Genomic DNA, 20,710 nt, shown 5'->3' with positions numbered 1-20,710 from the left:
GACCACAACCATGGGTGTGGAGCAGAAGCCCCTCCCCCTTGCTGGAGTCAATTGGTCAAGCCCTCCTCTACATTAAGTCAAGATCAGGCCCTATTACTGCAGTGGGTACCAGGAAGCAAGTGTCACACCAGCTATTGCTGCATGAATCCTGATTCCTGATCAACAGAAAATGTCTGCCACACATTCACCTGTCTGTGGTACACAAAAACGTCTGGGGGTAGTCAGGAACAAGTTCAATTTTAAAGGCTCCTTGACCCATTGTAATTTTTAAATGGCACAGCTAACCAAAATTACAAAACTTGACCAAACCTGCGCTTATTTTGAAAGAAACGGGCGAGAGCCAATAAAGTCTCGGGTGACATTTTGTTCGTAACTCGCAAACCTCTTCAAAGTCGAGTGAACAAATTGAGCATGCGAACAGGCTGCTTTTATCTGTCGCTTGTTAATCCTCTTCCGGTCCAACGCATATTCCGATATATGTATAAATTTGAACCCGGGACCATAACATCCATAAGGTATTGGGAATGCCAAAACAAGTCCATCCCAGATCCTTTTTCAGCTCTGCCGGGAGTGGTTTTTAACTCTTAATCCTCTTTCCTGCTTCTCGTGCTGCCTGGATCCTGAGCAAGTAGATGTCTGGGATGCCGGTGATAATTTGCCTATTCTTTGCCAAAATATAAGGAGGATCTTCAGCATCCCCCAGCTAATGCAAGTCGACCTATCATCATCCCCTTGAGGTCTCTCTTCTGAACAGCCAATTAATTGATGCAATTCCCTGCTTGTGAAGCATCATGGTGACTGTAATTGCGTTGAAAATCAAACCTGACACTGGACAGCTCAAAGACGAGTGTGCTATTTCTGAGTTTATATGGACGGTATTTGAAATTGTGACACTCCTTCATGGGTTTTGTGTTTATTTTATTTTTTTGTCTTTTCTTTATTGCCTTTGTTGCAGCAGAAGGTTCTAATTATTGGGGGTGTGGGGTGGAGTTGGACGCAAGCTTTTGAGCTTTTTTTTTTGTGCAGTCTGTCCACACTTCTTTTGTGAGATGAATGGCAACGAGCAGTTCTGCGCAGTGCCCAATGACAGCCGCTGTTTCACTGTGTCTTACTCGCGTGTCTGCGGCATTGTTGTGTGCTCTCCAGAACATTGCCCAGGGCAACGGGTAGAGTGCCCTCTTTCCTGAGCTATTTTTGGGCACATTCATGGGATAGGAAGATGGATTGGAAATGTCCCACGAAGGATAGAATCCTGCCTCAACTTGTGCTGCATTATTCCTTCAGGCAACTTTTGAAGAATTCAAAGAAACTTTGGTGATGCTTCTGACATCCAGTCGAGCTGATGCCTGCGATGAGGACGAACCTGCTGATCAAGGTGAGCTTTTTGATTTGCACCTCAATCCGCCCCCACAGGGATCATTGCCATTTAATGAGCAAGGGGAGCTCCGGATCAGTTTGCCATGCAATGTGGACAAACATTTGGTCAAAGCACAACAATGAACCACATTATTTTGACTTGCCATTATGGAGTGGCAAAAATGGCAGTACATTATATCATAGGCAAAAATGGTTGAGGTTGATTCCCTCCCCTTCCTTGAATGTACTATTTATACCTCCCCGCCCTCCCCCCTCTCTTTCCTCTCTGTACTTCCATCTTCACCCGAGTTCCTCTCCCGTTCCTTGCAGCTTTTCTACCCAATTGTCCCTCCCCTTACTTTATCAAATGATCCCATGATATCTTTATCAAGGAGTCGTATTCCGGTTCAGAACCACAGGTAAAATTCAAAATTCTCTCTGTGAGCCTCATGTAAGGTGAATCGTTTCATTTGGACTCTTTAAATCTCCAACTGTTCCAGTAACCCCAGTATGTACATCGTATGGATAGTGAGTCCCAAAGTACAGAGGCTTGTAGCATGGTATTGTGTACACTGTGGTCCTAAATGAGGAGAAAGCTTAGATATTGAACCCAGTTTTAACAAGATAAACAATCTTAATGTTATATAATGCCCAAGTGTCTGTGATTTCAGAAAATGTATACTTTGCTATGGGTCCTATGGATATAGTTGCTTACAAAGCATGTTTTTTTTATCCAAACACAGGCTATTTTTTTTCCATTTTTATAGCTCATTTTTTTAGAAATGGGTTACATGTATGATTGTATATGTTGTCCAAAATGGTTGAAAATGCATTTTTTGTTTGATATACATCATTATACATAAGAATAGAACAATTCCTCAAAACAGTACATTTCATATGACCTTCTGCATTTCTTGGCACCTTCAAATGTGTAAAATCTCAGATTTTGCAAAATTTCCCCCAGTCATAGTGAAGCTTACAAAATCTTATTCCAGAAATTTGAAATGCATCTGATAGAACATCTTAAATTGCAATTTACTTCTGCATAAAGTGATGATTTAAAATGGCAAGTTTCAACATGGATCATTACTACATACCAGTTTTTAGGTTCACTTCCATGATTGGGTCCAAAATGTAAGGAAATACATAACAAATTGCATTTACCAAGCTGCTACAAAATTACTGGTAGCTATAAGCTTGATTTTATAACCATAGAATAAGTTTACCAAGATGGCCCTATGATATAAAAATCAATACCAAAGGCCAGTTTGTGTTCAGTATACAGAACATCAAAGGTCGTTAGGAAGTACGTAACGTTTTTAAGAAATCTGCACTTTTAATCCTAAGATGTTAGTTTGGTTCATCACAGCATGTATTTATATGGTTAAGTTTATGTGCATATATATTTATGACCTGAATGAACACTGATCAATTTGTTAATTTCATATGATCTTGACCTCTTTGCTCAAGGTCAAATATCAGGTAAACCAAATATTCTCCAAATATGTGGTTTCCAATTAGTGTATAATACATATCTAAGGCCGAAGTCACATTTGCCACGGCGGCCGTGGGGTCTCCAAAATCTACAACCACTAGCAATTATAGGGCGGCCGCAGTATTTCCACGGTCACACAATGTCGCAGTCACATATGTTTTTTTTTTTCGGGGAGCCGCACGGCGTATTTAGAAATTGTGGAGACCGAAAACGTGGGGTTGCCGTACGGTCTTTGATTTGATGTCGCACGGTGACCTTAAGGGGGCCCTGCGGTGGCCATATAATTTTCAAGTCAGACGCAAGGTAGCCTCAAGGTGCCCGCAAGGCGACCGCAGGGGGGCCTAAGGCGAACGTGCGGCCAGACGGACGGTAACGAATGGGTTGATTTATTTATTTATTTATTTTTTTACCAGTTTTTTTGTTTCGGCTTGTCGAATTGCTACGGCGAACGTAGAAATGAAAAAAGTTATAACTCCGCGTTATAATTCCACGGCGACCCCTACGGCCATCCTGAGGCCACCGCAGAAACTCTGCGGCCGCCGCACGTTTCTCTCAATTCAGAGGGCGTACGGCCACCGTATCCTCGCCGTAGAGCAAATGTGACTTAGGCCTAAGCCATCAGACCAATTTCAGAATGATATGAGTGGTTCCTTGATACAGATAATTGATAACCAACTTTGACCCTGTCAGAGCAATACAAAGAGGAAGAATTAAGCTCTGCCCAAATAGATCCTGAATCCCCATGATGTTGGCTAACAAATGATATGCAAAACTTAATCATACAATGACTTTCATTTTTTGGTCCCCCGTGTCCTAAATGTGTGCATAATACCTTGCTACAGGCCCAGATCGGTCAGTGTTTAGTGTTTTGGTGTTTTTCTTTTTTAGTGTGTGTACATAATCGAGGCTCGTGGAAGAGCTAGTGCACTGCATGGATCAGGATGCGAAACATGGTTAACAAGGATAGAAAGGATCATGGTTTTGTATTGGCGACGTTCTGAGATGGTGGTGAACAGCTGTCTTGAAGAACTAGAGGGAAGAGGATGTGGTCCACGTTGATTCCACAGGTGGGGAAAAAAGAGGAACAAATGAGTTGAGGTGAGCAATGATCCTGGATTTAGGTAATTCCACCAGAGGGGTTTTTTTTTTGTTTGTTTTGGTGTGAGCGGACCATGTGAGCCCTGAGGCAAAGCACGAAAAGGGCAGAGGGTGCAATACCAGGAAGGAGGAAGTAGAAGACAGAGTGACCATCGTCCTATCTGGCCTTGGTTTCCACAGCGTCAAGCTGAGCAAGATGTGAGGCAAGGGTGCCAGTCCAGAGGGAAGAGCAGTACTCTGTCAAGCTGTGGATATAAGTTCAGGTGTGCCAAGAAAGGACTTTGTATTCGGGAGGATGCGCAGTTGGTGGATGGCTTTGGAGGCCAACTTTGAAATGTGGTTTCCCCCAAGAAAGATCATGACTGAACTTCCTCAAGAGGATTGTTAAGAAAGTAGATGGGAAGGTTCAAAAGGCTTTTGGAACCAACAATTAAGTTGCAGAGCAGGAATTGAGCTGACTATAGATGCCTTTACTATCAATTCACTGGAGCATGCTCCTCATGCTTAGTAAATAAATAATCAGTGGGTGATTCAAAAATTATTTTCTTTAATGTTGTGTAATGTGCTTCCCATTTTTCCCGTCACATGCTATGCAAGGTTTGCTGGTACTTGTAAATGCATTGCTTTTGAACATTGTAGTCGTGTTTGTTATTCCGACGGAGGAAAATTCTTATGGTGATATCCTTTTACAGCAAACGTACACGAGTCTGCAGTGGAGGCGAAGGACGACGAGGTTGAAGTGGAGCCCAAATACATGAAAGGGGGGAAGCGATATGGACGGCGCTCGCGGCCCGAATCGTTTGCTGTTGACCATAAGAGCCACACGGAAGCGACAAACATTGCTTCCACACCTTGTGGTGAATTTAAGGTAGTGTTTGTGTGTGTGTGCATCTCTCTCTCTGTCTGTCTCTGTGTGTGTGCATCTCTCTGTCTCCGTGTGTGTCTGTGTGTGTGCATCTCTCTGTCTCCGTGTGTGTCTGTCTCTTTCCCTTTCTCTTTATATTTCTCTTTCCCTCTCCGTCTCCCTCTCCGTCTCCCTCTCCGTCTCCCTCTCCGTCTCCCTCTCCCTCTCCGTCTCCCTCTCCGTGTCTCTCTCTCTCTCTCTCTCTCTCTCTCTCTCTCTCTCTCTCTCTCTCTCTCTCTCTCTCTCTCTCTCACACTCTCACACTCTCACACTCTCACACTCTCACACTCTCACACTCTCACACTCTCACACTCTCACTCTCTCACACTCTCACACTCTCACACTCTCACACTCTCACACTCTCACTCTCTCACTCTCTCTCTCACTCTCTCTCTCACTCTCTCTCTCACTCTCTCTCTCACTCTCTCTCTCACTCTCTCTCTCACTCTCTCTCTCACTCTCTCTCTCACTCTCTCTCACTGTCTCTCACTGTCTCTCACTGTCTCTCACTGTCTCTCACTGTCTCTCACTCTCTCTCTTTCTCTCTTTGTGTGTCTCTCTCTCTCTCTCTCTCTCTCTCTCTCTCTCTCTCTCGCTCTCGCTCTCGCTCTCGCTCTCGCTCTCGCTCTCGCTCTCGCTCTCGCTCTCACTCTCACTCTCACTCTCACTCTCACTCTCACTCTATTTCTGTGTCTGTGTCTGTCACCATGATGCACTTAAAATTTTTTTTTTTATATACACACTGTCGAGGCTCATATGAGAGCTAATATACAATAAGAGGGGCAGAAGAGGTAAGGAAAAAAAAACAAGTGGGGAATAGGACATGTGGAGAACTGTGGAAGGGAGAAGGATACGGTGGGGTACACAGGGTAAACAAGATGGACACCACAGGGAGTTTCAGGAAGGAAAGCATGGAATTAATTAATTTATTTTATCCTTATTCAAACGTATAAATCAAAATACTTCTCGCTGCGTAATTCAAAACACCTCACTGCACTCTAAAATGTGTGGACAGGAATACTGTACTGTAAATGCTGAGGACTTGTAATACTCTCCCTCACCTGAAGAGGCACTACACGATACACATTTACATCAAGAATTTGCGTCATCCCTTCTCCGCTGCCCCAAGACCACCGGCAAAGATAAATACATCCCTTTACATTAATTGGGGTCATGCTGATCTTTGTAGCAAGTCTGGATGTAATTGGCCTAGAAACTGTAGGAGTAGCAACACACACACACACACACACACACACACACACACACACACACACACACACACACACACACACACACACACACCGGTCGGTGAATTATATTTGAGTAAGGATACCTGAACACTGCAGAAGAAATATCACCTTTTTGCATTGACAAAAACCTCCAGTTTAGCCGTACTTGGCCAAAATGTTATGCTGTCTTGACCAATCAAATTTGCCCCACTCTGAGGGCAGAGTTGGCACAAGGTTTATCTCTGGACTGTTCCGTTTGACCGAATGGCTTCGTATGGTTGCCATCATGCAAATTCAAAGTTAACGAACAATGCTCATATAGATTTAAGAGGACATGGTTAGGGTCTTTTAAAGCAAGTGTTTAAAAGACCCTCTGCATACCCTTTTTTTATCAAGACAGTGCAGGTAAGGTGTTCTCTGATCACTGTCGAGTTCACATACAGGTATGTTTCCTTTATTCCTCCTCTTCAACACAAACTTCCCATCCTCTGAAAACCACATATGTGGAGTAAAGGTGTTGTTGGTGGTGATCTGGCAACAATACAACATAAGTTTTTATTAATTTATATGATTTGCTCAGTCTGAATTGTGAGTGGTCTTAATTTTGGAGAACTGTCATTTCCTGAGCTTTCCGCAGCAATATTCCACGTTCCCAGCCCTTCAGAAACAATTCTGTAATAAAATAATTCCAGCACGTCGTAAATGGCAGAGCATGATTGGACGTTGAACCGATTGGGTGGGGTCGAGTCAGTGCCTCCTTTAAAACTTTATTTTATAACGAGGAGGCTTTGTTTTGGTCTTGCCTAGTCAATGCACTGAAAGTCATCAGAGTTACAAGTTAACTTATTGTGATGTTTGTTCCATCATTGTTTTTTGAAAAGTGGAGCAGTAGAATGGGGGGGGGGAGTAAGAGGGTTCCAAAAGGTTAATTTATTTATTTACATATTTATTGCTTTGTTTATATGTTTTTAGGCAGGGTGGGGCAATGCGTACACAGGGAATTGGAGGGTAGTAGCAAGTTCATGTGGGAGGAGGGAAGGAGAGCAGGCACGGCAGTAGCAAGAGTTGGTTAAGAATGCAAAATAATTTGTCGAAATGGACTGACGATTGACTCTGCAGATCGATGTGGGTAGTCACAAGGCAGGCGAGCACTTTCACAAGCATCAGTCATTATTTACCAGTCGTTTTTTTTGGCCACTTGTGCGTGTTCATTTTTCTGACATTCGATGCTTCTCTAATTCTGCTCTCACCTTATCCATGATCCTTATTACACACAGGTCGATGGCTTTTGTTTGTTTGTTTTTCGCTCACCTGGAATTTAGTCAGGTGAGCTTATGAGATCGAGCAGTGTCTGGAGGTGAGTGAGTGAGTGAGTCAGTAACATCTGTAAACACTTCAGTCATTATTGCTTAAACCAAACATTCATTCCAGTGAAATTGCCTTGACCTCTTGCTTGAGATTCGGGGCAATCATCTCTTCCTGACTGAAGAATAATGAAGGTTCCTAAAGATGAGTAACTACTTGGACAGAAACAAACTGATGCTATGACATCAGAGAGTTGATGAAGTAGCAAGAGTTGAGGCCTGCAGCAATTACTGTTTCCATTGTTTTTCTTTTTGCGAGAAATGGGCTGAGCAGCCTGTCATGAAGAGGATTATTTGTGGTATTATTAATTTATTTTCGAAGAAAGGTGACGTTTTCAACTTCCAATGTTGAAGGCAGCAGTGCTCAGTAAAAGATTGAAGACTTAAGTAGAGTTCTTAAGCATTGAAGTGTTGATACTGTTACAAACCGGGATGGTCGGGTGTCAACCGACTGCTCTGAACGGAGCCGCAAGTCGAGTCAGCCCGACCAATCGCCCAGAATATAGATCGTTGCCCGGATAACTCCGAGCGACGGGTCCTTGTACAAGAACCGAAATACGCCAATCAGCAGATCACGTGGGGTAGGGTCGATTGCCAATCTTCAATGTACCTAAATACCCACGTGATCCAACTAACGGGGTATTCCACCCTTGACGGATCTCGTACGGAACAAACCGCCGAGGCGAACTTGTCCGTGCGCAATTCCGAGCGGTGTAATCACCGAGAACCGTCGGTCCAAATGTCCCCCTATTACGGCAAACCAACGGCTAACTCCCAACACACAAAATGTTCAGTCAATGAAGGAATGGACGCAACGAGCAGGTTTGCATTCACACAAGGACATTTATAAGAATGAAACACGTATGCAATTATACAGGAAACAAAAGAACTACAACCGTCTACTTATTATGTACAGTCATTTACACTTAACAGCAGTTCCTACTTATTAGACGAGCCCACGGACACACGTACGCGCGCGCGCGCGCACACACACACACACACACACACACACACACACACACACACACACACACACACACACACACACACACACACACACACACACACACACACACACACACACACACACACACACACACACACACACACACACACACACACACACACACAAGAAACGGTGGCTGAGGCCTTTAATCACGAGCTCCAGCTCGGAGGACAGGTGAGCTGAAACTCAGAGCTTGACTCGAACCTTTCCACCTCGTGTGGTCTTCAACTTGTCCGGACCCAGGCTCCAGCGAGAGCGAGCTGGATCCAATCGCCGCGATCCTTCCCGAGCTCCCGCAAATCCTCCCGCGCTTCTCAACACGTGCCGGTGAGACGAGGCACCGATCCTTACTGTCGATCGTCGCTCCCCCGAGGATCCAACTCCAAGAAGAGGCCGATGCGTCGCACCAAGCCAGGAAACAAAATGGAGAACGACAAGCTCCACGGACCAAGAGGAAGAGGAAGAAGAGGAAGAAGCCTCCACTCGCAGCTCGAGCCGAACAACCGGCTCAAGTTCCTTTCAAAACAAAGCAGCAGCCGAAGCTCACTGAGCCAGCCAAAGCAAAAAGCTTCCGAAGGCCTCAAGCCAAGCAAGCCAAGCAGGACCCGACAGCTGAACGACTGCTCTCTCCGAAGCAAAAAAAGCTTACTCCTCCCACAGGACTCAGCACACGAACTCTGCCCACTGGACTCAGAATGGGACTCCCACGAACTCAGCCCTACCACGGGACTCTTTTTGAACAAAGAAAAGATGTCCTCTTTATCCTTTTCACCCCTTCCTCTGCACCCGGCGTGACTCATGCCCTCGTGATCCACCCCCCCCCCCCTGCTCAACCATTGGTGGAAGCGAGTTGTTGACGTCGCCACAGGGTTCTTCTTCTTCTTCTTCGCAGAAGAGGGGGAGGGACATCTCCATTGTTTCGTTCCCTAACTATTAAATCGATCCACAGCGCATCTAATCGATCTCTGAACATTTAAACAATGGAAGGTGAGCTATCTAGGGAACATGCACTTATCGACATAGCTGACTAAGGGAACCTGTATGTTGTGTGCGATTGAATTCCAAATTCGTAACAATACGATCTGGACTAGATGTTGAGGTGGGCCAGGAACTTTTTTCCATTTTTGAAAGCCAATGTGGAAGGGGAGGAGGGGGCAATGGTCATGCTTGTGGCAGGGGTAGTTACAGGAATTGCTGTGATTTGTCATCTGAGATTTTGCAGTGAAGACATTTTGCAGACACCGCACAACTTCCAGTCATATGGTTAGGATTCTTGTGGGATGTCATCCTTCATTAGTTATCCTGTTGCCATATTATGGCTGTATTGGGCATTCCCTTAACTGTTTTGCCATAGGATTCGTCATCGTGCCAGTTGACCATACTCTGCAGGCATTTTTCATAAAACATGGTGTTGAAGCTTTTCAAGTTTAGATGATTCCGATTTATTTAATTATTTGTATTTTAGGGAATTTGAAAGTAAGTCACGGGACTAGTCTTGAGTTCAACCACCATTACCTGTCACCGAAGGTGAGCGAGGTTACAGTTTCAACCCTGTTTGTCTGTGGGCAGAATATCTCAAAAAGTTATTGACAGATTCGTATGAAACTTGGTGGACAGTTTGGGTGTGTGACAAAAACGAATTGATGAAAATTTTGGGAAGATCCGAATACTTGAATTTTTAAAGTGATTCTTCATCGAGTGTAGGTCGGGCCAAAAGCGATATACTGTATAGCATGATATTTCCAAAAGTTATGGAGGAATAGGTTGAAACTTGGTGGATAGGATGGGTGTGTGACAAGTATTAATTTATTTGATTTTGGTGAAGATCCGGATCTGGATCTGGATGCAAGAATTAAAAAAATATTTTTAGTGATTCTTTATTATTGATAGATGAGGAGCAAAATGTTATAAAGCACGATATTGCAAAACGTGATGGATGGGTTATACCAAAACTTGGTGGATGAGTTGGTTTGGTGACAAGAACAAGCCAATTAGATTTTGGTTCACATCTGGGTGCAGATCCCACCTATCAGTGTGATACAAAACATAAACTGTTCAGCCTGGTGGAGGTATGGGCTCCACCGAGTGCCATTCTCGTTCTCTGTCTGTGTTTGACTGTGGTTTTTTTTTTGTTTGTTTGTTTTCTTCTTCATAGGAGGCAGTGTTTGTTGGGGCAAATGGCAGCACATTTGAAGCATGTGGTAAGTGTGATGAGCTCAGCATCTTTTAACTTTGTGTTTTCCAGGCAATTGTTCGTTGTCGGAATGGTGTGAATTTGATTTGGGGTGTAGATAGGGTGAATTCCAGGGGGTAGATACATGAGTCATGCACTTGTCTCTGACTAGTGTCAAGTTTGCAACAAGGAAACGTGTACATATCATACTGTAGTTGCAGTCAGATAATCAAAACCATCTGATTAGTTTGCTGTGATTGCAATCTTTAACCTTAAGGTTGCAGTTTCTACCCAAGCCATAATTGTACTTTTCCTGACTCGCTGGCATTAATTTTGCTGTTACCATTTAGGACAGAGCTGGAGTTCACCTGGTCTTTCTTACCACACGTTTGATGATGATCATAATATGCTTCGCGTTCCAGCGCTCACAGAGGAGCGAGTCAGATTTGTGTGTCGCGGCCTTGGACTGGATCCTGAACGGTTGCGTCGAGATGATGCTGCCAACCTTTGTGTCACCCTTGGAGTGCACCAAGTGAGTTCTGTTTTGATTGCCATTTCCGCCACTATCTAATGACCACATAGGGAGTTAGACACCTGATGGTACACTTCCTGCCACACTTGTACAAAGCTTTAGTGCATTACTTGTTATCTTTACTGAAGGTGTTGAGCACATTTCATTGAATGTGGTGATTAACCAAAGTTTTTATTTTATTTTATTGTGTTTTAAGCCATTTGAAGATATTTTGCCAAGCTTTGCGGATGATGGACCCTTGGATTTTTCATTGCTGTTGAAGGCCCTTCTATTTCCCCATCCACCATTTCCGACTTCCAGTACCCCCTATGTCCAGCACACTTCCCACTTGTGCCAGGTTTGACTCCACAGTACTTTTCTTTTTTGCCATTTTGCACTTCATCTGTGAGGATAATTAATCGGTGAAGTAATATTGCAGTACAGTAAACCCTCAAATATCATAGGGGTTAGGTTCCTGAAAAATTCCGCGATAGTTAAAACCGCAATCGCGCAAACCAAGGGCCAATGGGAAAAGAGGGCATCGGTTCCTCGGCTTCGATGAAATGTAGAGGAAGTTCGACGGCAGCCAGAAATAAACATGTAAAATACATATAAGACATGTTAACATTGAAATATATATGTAAATATAAATACAGTATTTAATAAACAAAAACAAGACTTTTACCTTTTAAATTTATTCCAAAACAGCGAGGTGGGTGACATTCACATTGTTACGTACTCATTCTTACTGTCCTCTGCCGTAAATCTACTTTCTCAATAAACCTCTGGAAGACCTTTCATTCAAGCTTCTGGGTCTCACAATCTGCCATGATCTTTCCTGGGAAAGCCATATTTCCAACCTGGCCTCTAAAGCCAGTCGCCAACTGGGAATCCCCCCGTCGTGCAAAGTCCTTCCTTGACCCATCTGAGCTCCTGACCACATACAAAGCTTTCATCTGCAGCCTGATGGAGTACTGCTCTCCCCGCTGTGCTGGTGCTCCTGCCTCTCACCTTTCTCAGCTTCACGCTGAAAAAACCAAGGCATTTAGGGTCATTGGTATCTACCCACGATGAGGCTGTCTTTTGGGTCTCTCACTCTCTCACTGCAGGCAGGTCGGTGGTCTTTCTGTTTTCTACCATCTCCTCTCCAGTCTTGCCCCCCCCCGCTCTGTCTGCGATATGCCCCCACCATATTTCTGCAGGGCGCTCATGGTCCGCCAACAACACCCTTCTGGTGAAACTACCAAAATCACGAATCGCTGCTCACCCTCACTCTTTTGTTCTTCTTTTTTCCCGTCTTTGGAATGCACTCCCACACTTTGTTAAGTCCCATTCTTCCCTCCAGGCTTTCAAAACAGTTGTTCACCACCACCTCTTATCATCCCCCATCCAAAACCTCGATATTTTCTACCCTCCTTAATCCACCCCAAACCCACCTCCCTGCTTTCCTTCCTGAAAGTTCCTGTAATGTCCATCTTGTATACCCCATATTCCCCCCCCCCCAATCACTCTCCCTTCCACAGATCTCCTAACGTCTCTGATCCCCACTGTTTTGCCCTTCCCACTCCCTCCCCTCTTATCCCCTCGCCCCCTTGCTGTGCGTTGTGTGTTAGCTCTCATACAAGCCTCGACAATGTATATTAAAAAAAAAAAGAATTGAAAACACAAGACTTAGTTCAGAGACGATTATGATGATGATGCTATGGAGGTTAGAAAGATGTAGACATAGAACTTGCAATGGCTGTTGGATCAGCTCGATCCTTGGTGTCTCGTGGAATCGTTGGTAAATCTTCTTATTTCTTCTGTATCACCAGTCCATGCAAAAGGGTAAATCCGCAATGGGTTCTCCCATACACCAGTCCACTCAATGGCAGTTTTTTTTTTTTTCTGTTTGGTCCTCGATCCAAACATTAAGCGCTTTTCCCTCCCTTATTTAAGAGGATCATGGGACAGAACTGACACTTTTGCGCTTTGCTGGCATGGATATTTGACTCACGTTTATCACACAGTCGATTCATTGATCCTGTAACGGCTGCCCACAGATGCCACACACTCACCTCTTGCCAACCTATCCAACAACTCGATTTTTTTTTGTTTTTTCCCCGCACCATGTCATCACCTTTCTCTGCCTTTTGGCACAATCAATTTTGTCGATTGTCTCACATTTGGGCACCATTATTAACTGCTGTGTGTTGACTAGGTCTTGCAGATCTGGGATTACAGGATCTCCATGTGGCATTTCCTGTTTGATGATGATTCATTATTATCCCCTGCCAACCAACGAAGTTGGCGGGGGGATATCGAAATGGGTTCCGTCCGTCCGTCTGTCCGTCTGTCCGTCCGTCACATTTCGTTTCCGGAGCTTAACTACAAATCCCCTCAAGATATATTTACGAAATTTGGTACACATATCAAGCAAGTGGTGAACTGGTGCCTTTTGATATTTAGAGATTTCCCCCCCAAAAAATTCTGTCACTTTCCATGGAAACAAGTTGTTAAACTTAGCTTCATTCCCGTATGCTGGTCTGATTACTAAAATTAACGGTGCTCGAGAAACAAGGAAAGGCTCATAATAGGAGGTGTAACAATGACTCATCTCAGCTCAAAAACCGCAATTGGCCGAAATGAAATACTGTGACAAAATCAGAACACAGTAGGTTGCCCGCGATTGGTTGACACTCGCTATATTTTAGAGTTTCCTGTCTATTATATAAAGGGGTCACTAATAACATGCACCCCCTGTGCATACTGTACATGAATACTTCCCAACCTACCCCCCCCACTTCCATTCCTCTCATCCCAACCTCCTTATTATCTCTCTCTCTCTTTCTCTCTTTCTCTCTCTCTTTCTCTCTTTCTCTCTTTCTCTCTTTCTCTCTTTCTCTCTTTCTCTCTTTCTCTCTTTCTCTCTTTCTCTCTTTCTCTCTTTCTCTCTTTCTCTCTTTCTCTCTTTCTCTCTTTCTCTCTTTCTCTCTTTTTTTTTTTTCTCTCTCTCTCTCTCTCTCTCTCTCTCTCAAACTACCCTTTTTACATACCTCCATACCAGCGATTGTTTTCCCATATATGCTCACTGTCATGTATTATAGCCTGGTGTTGGCTTATTGGATAGGGTGGCTGGCTTAGGATCTTAGGGTCCTAAGTTTGAACCCCGTTGGCTGCTGAACGAACACCAGGTGGGGTTGACCCAACCTGTCATCCTTCTGAGGTCGGCGAAATGAGTACCAGTGTACTGATAGAGGAACGTCATGAGCATCAGCGGTACAGCTGCACTTCCAACAAATGATAGCTACCCCGGCAGCCAAGCTGCCATATGCAAGAACATAACAGAACTGTAATGTGTCGAAGTTTGCGGTACCTCTTTTTCTTCCTCCTCAGTGAAGGTCAGCATTTTTAGCCGCGAGACGTGGCTCTAAGAGAGCTCGGCATTGTTCTTCTTCTTGTGAAGACAAAACCTTTCGGACTCGGCTCTTTTATATACAAGATCTGGATCTCCTTAAATACTCAACACTTGTACACATCCTCGCATTGAGGGTGCCTTTTTAGAGCATCTATCATGAACTTTTAAATATATTTGGACATTTGCTTTAAAGTTTCGAAAAGTTCACGTTACTATTTAAAGATTATTCCATTTAATGTGTAGTTATTTCGTAAATACACTATTTTCTCGTCATGAACGATGATCGTCCAGGACGGGTCTCACTTTTGGCTGTCAAGGCATGTGACGAAATATCGGAAGTTGTTGTTGTTTTTTGTCTCCTCCTTCTCCTTCTTCTCCTTCTCCTTCTCCTTCTCCTTCTCCTTCTCCTTCTCCTTCTCCTTCTCCTTCTCCTTCTCCTTCTCCTTCTCCTTCTCCTTCTCCTTCTCCTTCTCCTTCTCCTTCTCCTTCTCCTTCTCCTTCTCCTTCTTCTTCTTCTTCTTCTTCTTCTACATGGCACGCATCATAGCCAGAGGCAAAACTAATAATAATGCGGCAACATCAACGGCATGTTCACCAACATAGACTCAATGAATAACATCTAATTTCACTTCTAAAGTAACACTTTTTACAATGCCTCTTAGCCAATCTACTGCACAGTACATTTATTTATGTGCAGTGCAAAGTACTTCTTTCGGCGATTTTACGATCTCCCGATTTCGTACTTTATCGATGTATTCTAGCGTCTTTGTCAGTCTTGTAAGCTCTGAAAACTAAAGGGGGAGCACTCGGGAGAGTGCAAAACCTCTGCCGCCAATACTGCTGGGTCACTCAAGTGAACCTTATATCTTATTCATTAAATATGATGTCAACAGTGCTGACAGTTATAGTTCTTTTCTCCAACATTTTTGGTGGAGGGGGGGGGGGGGTTGGAAATCACTTAAAACATGTAGAAATGCAAAAAAAAGAAATCGAAATTTTGTTGGAAAAAAAAGTTGCAAAGAATTTTTTTTCTCTAACAATTTTTTTTTTGGGGGGGGGGGGTTGGAAATCACTCAAAACGTGTAGAAATGCAAAAAAAATATTTTTTTTTCTCTAACAAATTTTTTTGGGGGGGTGGGGACCAAGTCCAAAATATAATGGCATGATATTTGGACCATACCTAACCCCCCACCACCAAGTTTCATCGAAATCCGTCGAGGAGTTTTTTTCGTAACACTGTTCACAAACAAACAAAATACAAACAAACAAACAAACAGGAAGGGGTGAAAACAGTAACCTCCGATCTTTGATGGCGGAGGTTAACTAGAGGGGGAGCACGCGGTAGAGTGCAAAAGCTCCGCCGCCAATACTGCTCGGTCACTCCAGTGAACGTGATATCCTATTCATTCAATTTGACGTCAACAGTGCTCACAGAGTTATAGTTTGCAACTTTCCCTTTTACTTTTAACTTCATACTCAATTCATTCGTCATAACTAGATTCCTTGAGACAGAAATTGATTTTACGTGGGTATATCCACCTGAAGTTCCAAAATCAGCCGCAATTATAATTTTGGCATGTTTTTTTGTTGGAAATCACTTATAACATGTAGAAATGCAAAAAAAATTCGAAATTTTATTGAAAAAAAAAGTTGCAAAAATGTTTTTTTTTCTCTCCAACAATTTTTTTTTTGTAGGGGGGGGTTGGAAATCACTTAAAATATGTAGAAATGCAAAAAAAAAAATCAAATATTTTTTCAAAATGGCCGCCAAAGCGGCCATATTGGATCTTGGACCAAGTCCAAAGTCTAATGGCATGATCCTTGGACCAAACCTACCCCCCCCACCAAGTTTCGTCGATATCTGTCGAGTTTTTCCGTAATACTGTTCACAAACAAACAAGCAGTCATAGACTGGTACTTACGAAATCGTCAACTTGACCTCTGACCTTGTCTAATAAAAGCTGACTCGAGAGAAGGTAGCGATGCAAACCAGAAGTTTCTACGATGATTCTGTACCAAACCATCAAAAATCGAATGTTTTGGATGTTTGACCTCACTGTGACCTTGACCTTTGACCGATTTTGACCAAAATCTAATCAGCGCTAGCCACCACCCTCCTGAATCACGTGGTGTAATTTGACATTGGGAGCTTCTTCCGTTCTCGAGTTATCATTTTTTGGATGTTTGACCTCACTATGACCTTGACCTTTGACCGATTTTGACCAAAATCTAATCAGTACTAGCCATCACCCTCCTGAATCACATGGTGTAATTTGACATTGGTAGCTTCTTCCGTTCTCGAGTTATCTGTACCAAACCATCAAAAATCGAATATTTGACCTCACCGTAACCTTGACCTTCGACCGATTTTGACCAAAATCGAATCAGCACTTGCCATCACCCTCCTGAATCACGTGATGTAATTTGACATTGGTAGCTTCTTCAGTTCTCGAGTTATCGTGCCTACAAACAAACAAACAAACAAACGGAAGGCATCAATATACTTACGAAATCTTTAGATTTAGATTTCGTGATTTTTTTTCGTGATTAGATTTCGTGATAAATCTTTAGATTTCGTAAGTAACAAACAAACAAAAAGGGGTGAAAACAATAACCTCCGATCTTCGATGGCAGAGGTTAATAAGGTATGGCTTTTCAAATGACATAAGTGTGAGTTGAGGAGACACACATCAGGTTGTGGTATGAATAATGTGACAACGTAAAAGGGGGCTATATAATTCTGGGTGTTACTGTACCCTCATCAGACCATAATAGTACAGCCCAGACCAGCTTGAGTAGCACTTGATGGTTAGAGAGTGGGCATGGTGGAGGGAGGGTGTAGAAACTTATAATAAACTTGAATGCAGTCTGATTTTAAGCAGTGTCAATTTGCATCACGTCCCTAAGTATAAAGATGCATGCGTGTCGTTATTTGATGGTGAAAGCGGTTGGAGAGTAGTGCATTCCGTTAGTGTTGCATTCTGACACGTGATTTTCAAGCTTCATAATTTTGATTGATGACCTCTATATATTAATACTGAAGGACCAATTGTGTGCTCCTCCTGGCGGTCGCGTCACGTTTTTCTTGGTACTGTGACCTGGACTGGCGCATACTACATCAAGCTTAGGTTGAGACCGCGCATGTGCCAAGCAGGTGGATTTATTAAACGGCTGATTTCTCGATGTAAAATTCCGTTCCAACTCATTTTGGTCACAATCAGCGGCTGGATTTTATAACCGTGGATTTATGAAGCGGCGTCCACTGTATCTTCTATCTTCTATCTATCTATCTATCTTCTATACATTAACATTGAAGGACCAATTTTTTGCTCCTCCTAGCGGTCGCATCACGTTTTTCTCGGTACTGTGACCTGGAGTGAAAGAAACATGGTACCTGTAAGAGTGCATTGCACATAGTGGCAATCGTCAAACTTCAACTCTGAAGCAGAATAAACACTTTTCGTTTTACATTTGTTTACATGGCGACGTGTGACATCACCGCTGAGAGGCGTCAGGACGTCATGACATCATCGGTTATTCGCTGACGCCATTACGTCCGTCGTCAGAACGTTACTGCTGAGAGGTGTAATTACCAATTCCACTCCTCGAAAATAGCGTCTGCAATGTAAAATCCTCTTCTGCACATGGTGACTACCTCAGAATGTGAATTTGACACAAAAAATGCAACAAGAAACATTGTACAGTAGACACCGCTTTATAAATCCACCATGGGACCACGCCATTTGGATTTATTAACCGGCTGGATTTATGAAGTGGAGAACCTATTTTCAGCCACCGACTGGATAGATAAGACAAAAAGCGAATGTCGTTAAGCACTGCTTTATGCTACAAAAACATTGATTTATCAAACGGTGACAAGGGGATTGTTCAAAATAATCTCTCCGAGGTCGCTTGCTTGGGAGGGAAGGTTTTGCGCAAATGTTCCTTTGTTAAATCCGTCACATGGCGGAAATCGGGATGGGTAAAACCTAAGAGCTGCATCCCCTGTCCAATTTGGCGAGTGCCGTCCGCATCTCTGCCGCTGTTGGATCGGCTCGGGTTTGTCGTCGCTTTCTTCCCTTGGCTATTGGAATTCGGGGTCGGAGGGATTCGAGCGGCGGCGGGATTCGAAGTCCGTCACCAGTTGCTGTTGTTGTTGTTTTTTTTTTCACTCTGCGGCAGCGCATACTACATCAAGCTTAGGTTGAGACCGCGCATGTGCCAAGCAGGTGGATTTATTAAACGGCTGATTTCTCGATGTAAAATTTGGTTCCAACTCATTTTGGTCACAATCAGCGGCTGGATTTTATAACCGTGGATTTATGAAGCGGCGTCCACTGTATCTTCTATCTTCTATCTATCTATCTATCTTCTATACATTAACATTGAAGGACCAATTTTTTGCTCCTCCTAGCGGTCGCATCACGTTTTTCTCGGTACTGTGACCTGGAGTGAAAGAAACATGGTACCTGTAAGAGTGCATTGCACATAGTGGCAATCGTCAAACTTCAACTCTGAAGCAGAATAAACACTTTTCGTTTTACATTTGTTTACATGGCGATGTGTGACATCACCGCTGAGAGGCGTCAGGACGTCATGACATCATCGGTTATTCGCTGACGCCATTACGTCCGTCGTCAGAACGTTACTGCTGAGAGGTGTAATTACCAATTCCACTCCTCGAAAATAGCGTCTGCAATGTAAAATCCTCTTCTGCACATGGTGACTACCTCAGAATGTGAATTTGACACAAAAAATGCAACAAGAAACATTGTACAGTAGACACCGCTTTATAAATCCACCATGGGACCACGCCATTTGGATTTATTAACCGGCTGGATTTATGAAGTGGAGAACCTATTTTCAGCCACCGACTGGATAGATAAGACAAAAAGCGAATGTCGTTAAGCACTGCTTTATGCTGCAAAAACATTGATTTATCAAACGGTGACAAGGGGATTGTTCAAAATAATCTCTCCGAGGTCGCTTGCTTGGGAGGGAAGGTTTTGCGCAAATGTTCCTTTGTTGAATCCGTCACATGGCGGAAATCGGGATGGGTAAAACCTAAGAGCTGCATCCCCTGTCCAATTTGGCGAGTGCTGTCCGCATCTCTGCCGCTGTTGGATCGGCTCGGGTTTGTCGTCGCTTTCTTCCCTTGGCTATTGGAATTCGGGGTCGGAGGGATTCGAGCGGCGGCGGGATTCGAAGTCCGTCACCAGTTGCTGTTGTTGTTGTTTTTTTTTTTCACTCTGCGGCAGCGCATACTACATCAAGCTTAGGTTGAGACCGCGCATGTGCCAAGCAGGTGGATTTATTAAACGGCTGATTTCTCGATGTAAAATTCCGTTCCAACTCATTTTGGTCACAATCAGCGGCTGGATTTTATAACCGTGGATTTATGAAGCGGCGTCCACTGTATCTTCTATCTTCTATCTATCTATCTATCTTCTATACATTAACATTGAAGGACCAATTTTTTGCTCCTCCTAGCGGTCGCATCACGTTTTTCTCGGTACTGTGACCTGGAGTGAAAGAAACATGGTACCTGTAAGAGTGCATTGCACATAGTGGCAATCGTCAAACTTCAACTCTGAAGCAGAATAAACACTTTTCGTTTTACATTTGTTTACATGGCGACGTGTGACATCACCGCTGAGAGGCGTCAGGACGTCATGACATCATCGGTTATTCGCTGACGCCATTACGTCCGTCGTTAGAACGTTACTGCTGAGAGGTGCAATTACCAATTCCACTCCTCGAAAATAGCGTCTGCAATGTAAAATACTCTTCTGCACAGGGTGACTACCTCAGAATGTGAATTTGACACAAAAAATGCAACAAGAAACATTGTACAGTAGACACCGCTTTATAAATCCACCATGGGACCATGCCGTTTGGATTTATTAACCGGCTGGATTTATGAAGTGGAGAACCTATTTTCAGCCACCGACTGGATAGATAAGACAAAAAGCGAATGTCGTTAAACACTGCTTTATGCTACAAAAACATTGATTTATCAAACGGTGACAAGGGGATTGTTCAAAATAATCTCTCCAAGGTCGCTTGCTTGGGAGGGAAGGTTTTGCGCAAATGTTCCTTTATTGAATCCGTCACATGGCAGAAATTGGGATGGGTAAAACCTGAGAGCTGCATCCCCTGTCCAATTTGGCGAGTGCC

At 43.5% G+C, this 20,710-nt stretch overlaps 1 protein-coding gene across 6 annotated transcripts in view; it reads left to right on the top strand.

The window, feature by feature from the left end:
• The window catches only part of LOC147022716 (ninein-like protein), a 131,000-nt gene that overhangs the window by 17,852 nt on the left and 92,438 nt on the right, over positions 1–20,710 (top strand). For 4 of the 6 annotated variants that reach the window (XM_085887512.1, XM_085887514.1, XM_085887511.1 and 1 more), the window contains 5 exons: positions 1,285–1,375; positions 4,642–4,817; positions 10,608–10,653; positions 10,976–11,157; positions 11,354–11,494. In XM_085887512.1, coding sequence (XP_085743638.1) covers positions 1,285–1,375; positions 4,642–4,817; positions 10,608–10,653; positions 10,976–11,157; positions 11,354–11,494 — 636 coding nt within the window. Of the gene's footprint in view, positions 1–1,284; positions 1,376–1,640; positions 1,776–4,641; positions 4,818–10,607; positions 10,654–10,975; positions 11,158–11,353; positions 11,495–20,710 lie in introns of those variants that run through there. The other 2 variants (XM_085887513.1, XM_085887516.1) reach the window with 2 other exon arrangements.

Source organism: Eptatretus burgeri, chromosome 7 (assembly GCF_056783735.1).
Source record: "Eptatretus burgeri isolate ZD-2024b chromosome 7, Ebu_testis_v1, whole genome shotgun sequence".
In the NCBI taxonomy this organism is placed as follows: Eukaryota; Metazoa; Chordata; class Myxini; order Myxiniformes; family Myxinidae; genus Eptatretus; species Eptatretus burgeri.
This window is presented reverse-complemented; position numbering and strand designations above follow the sequence as displayed.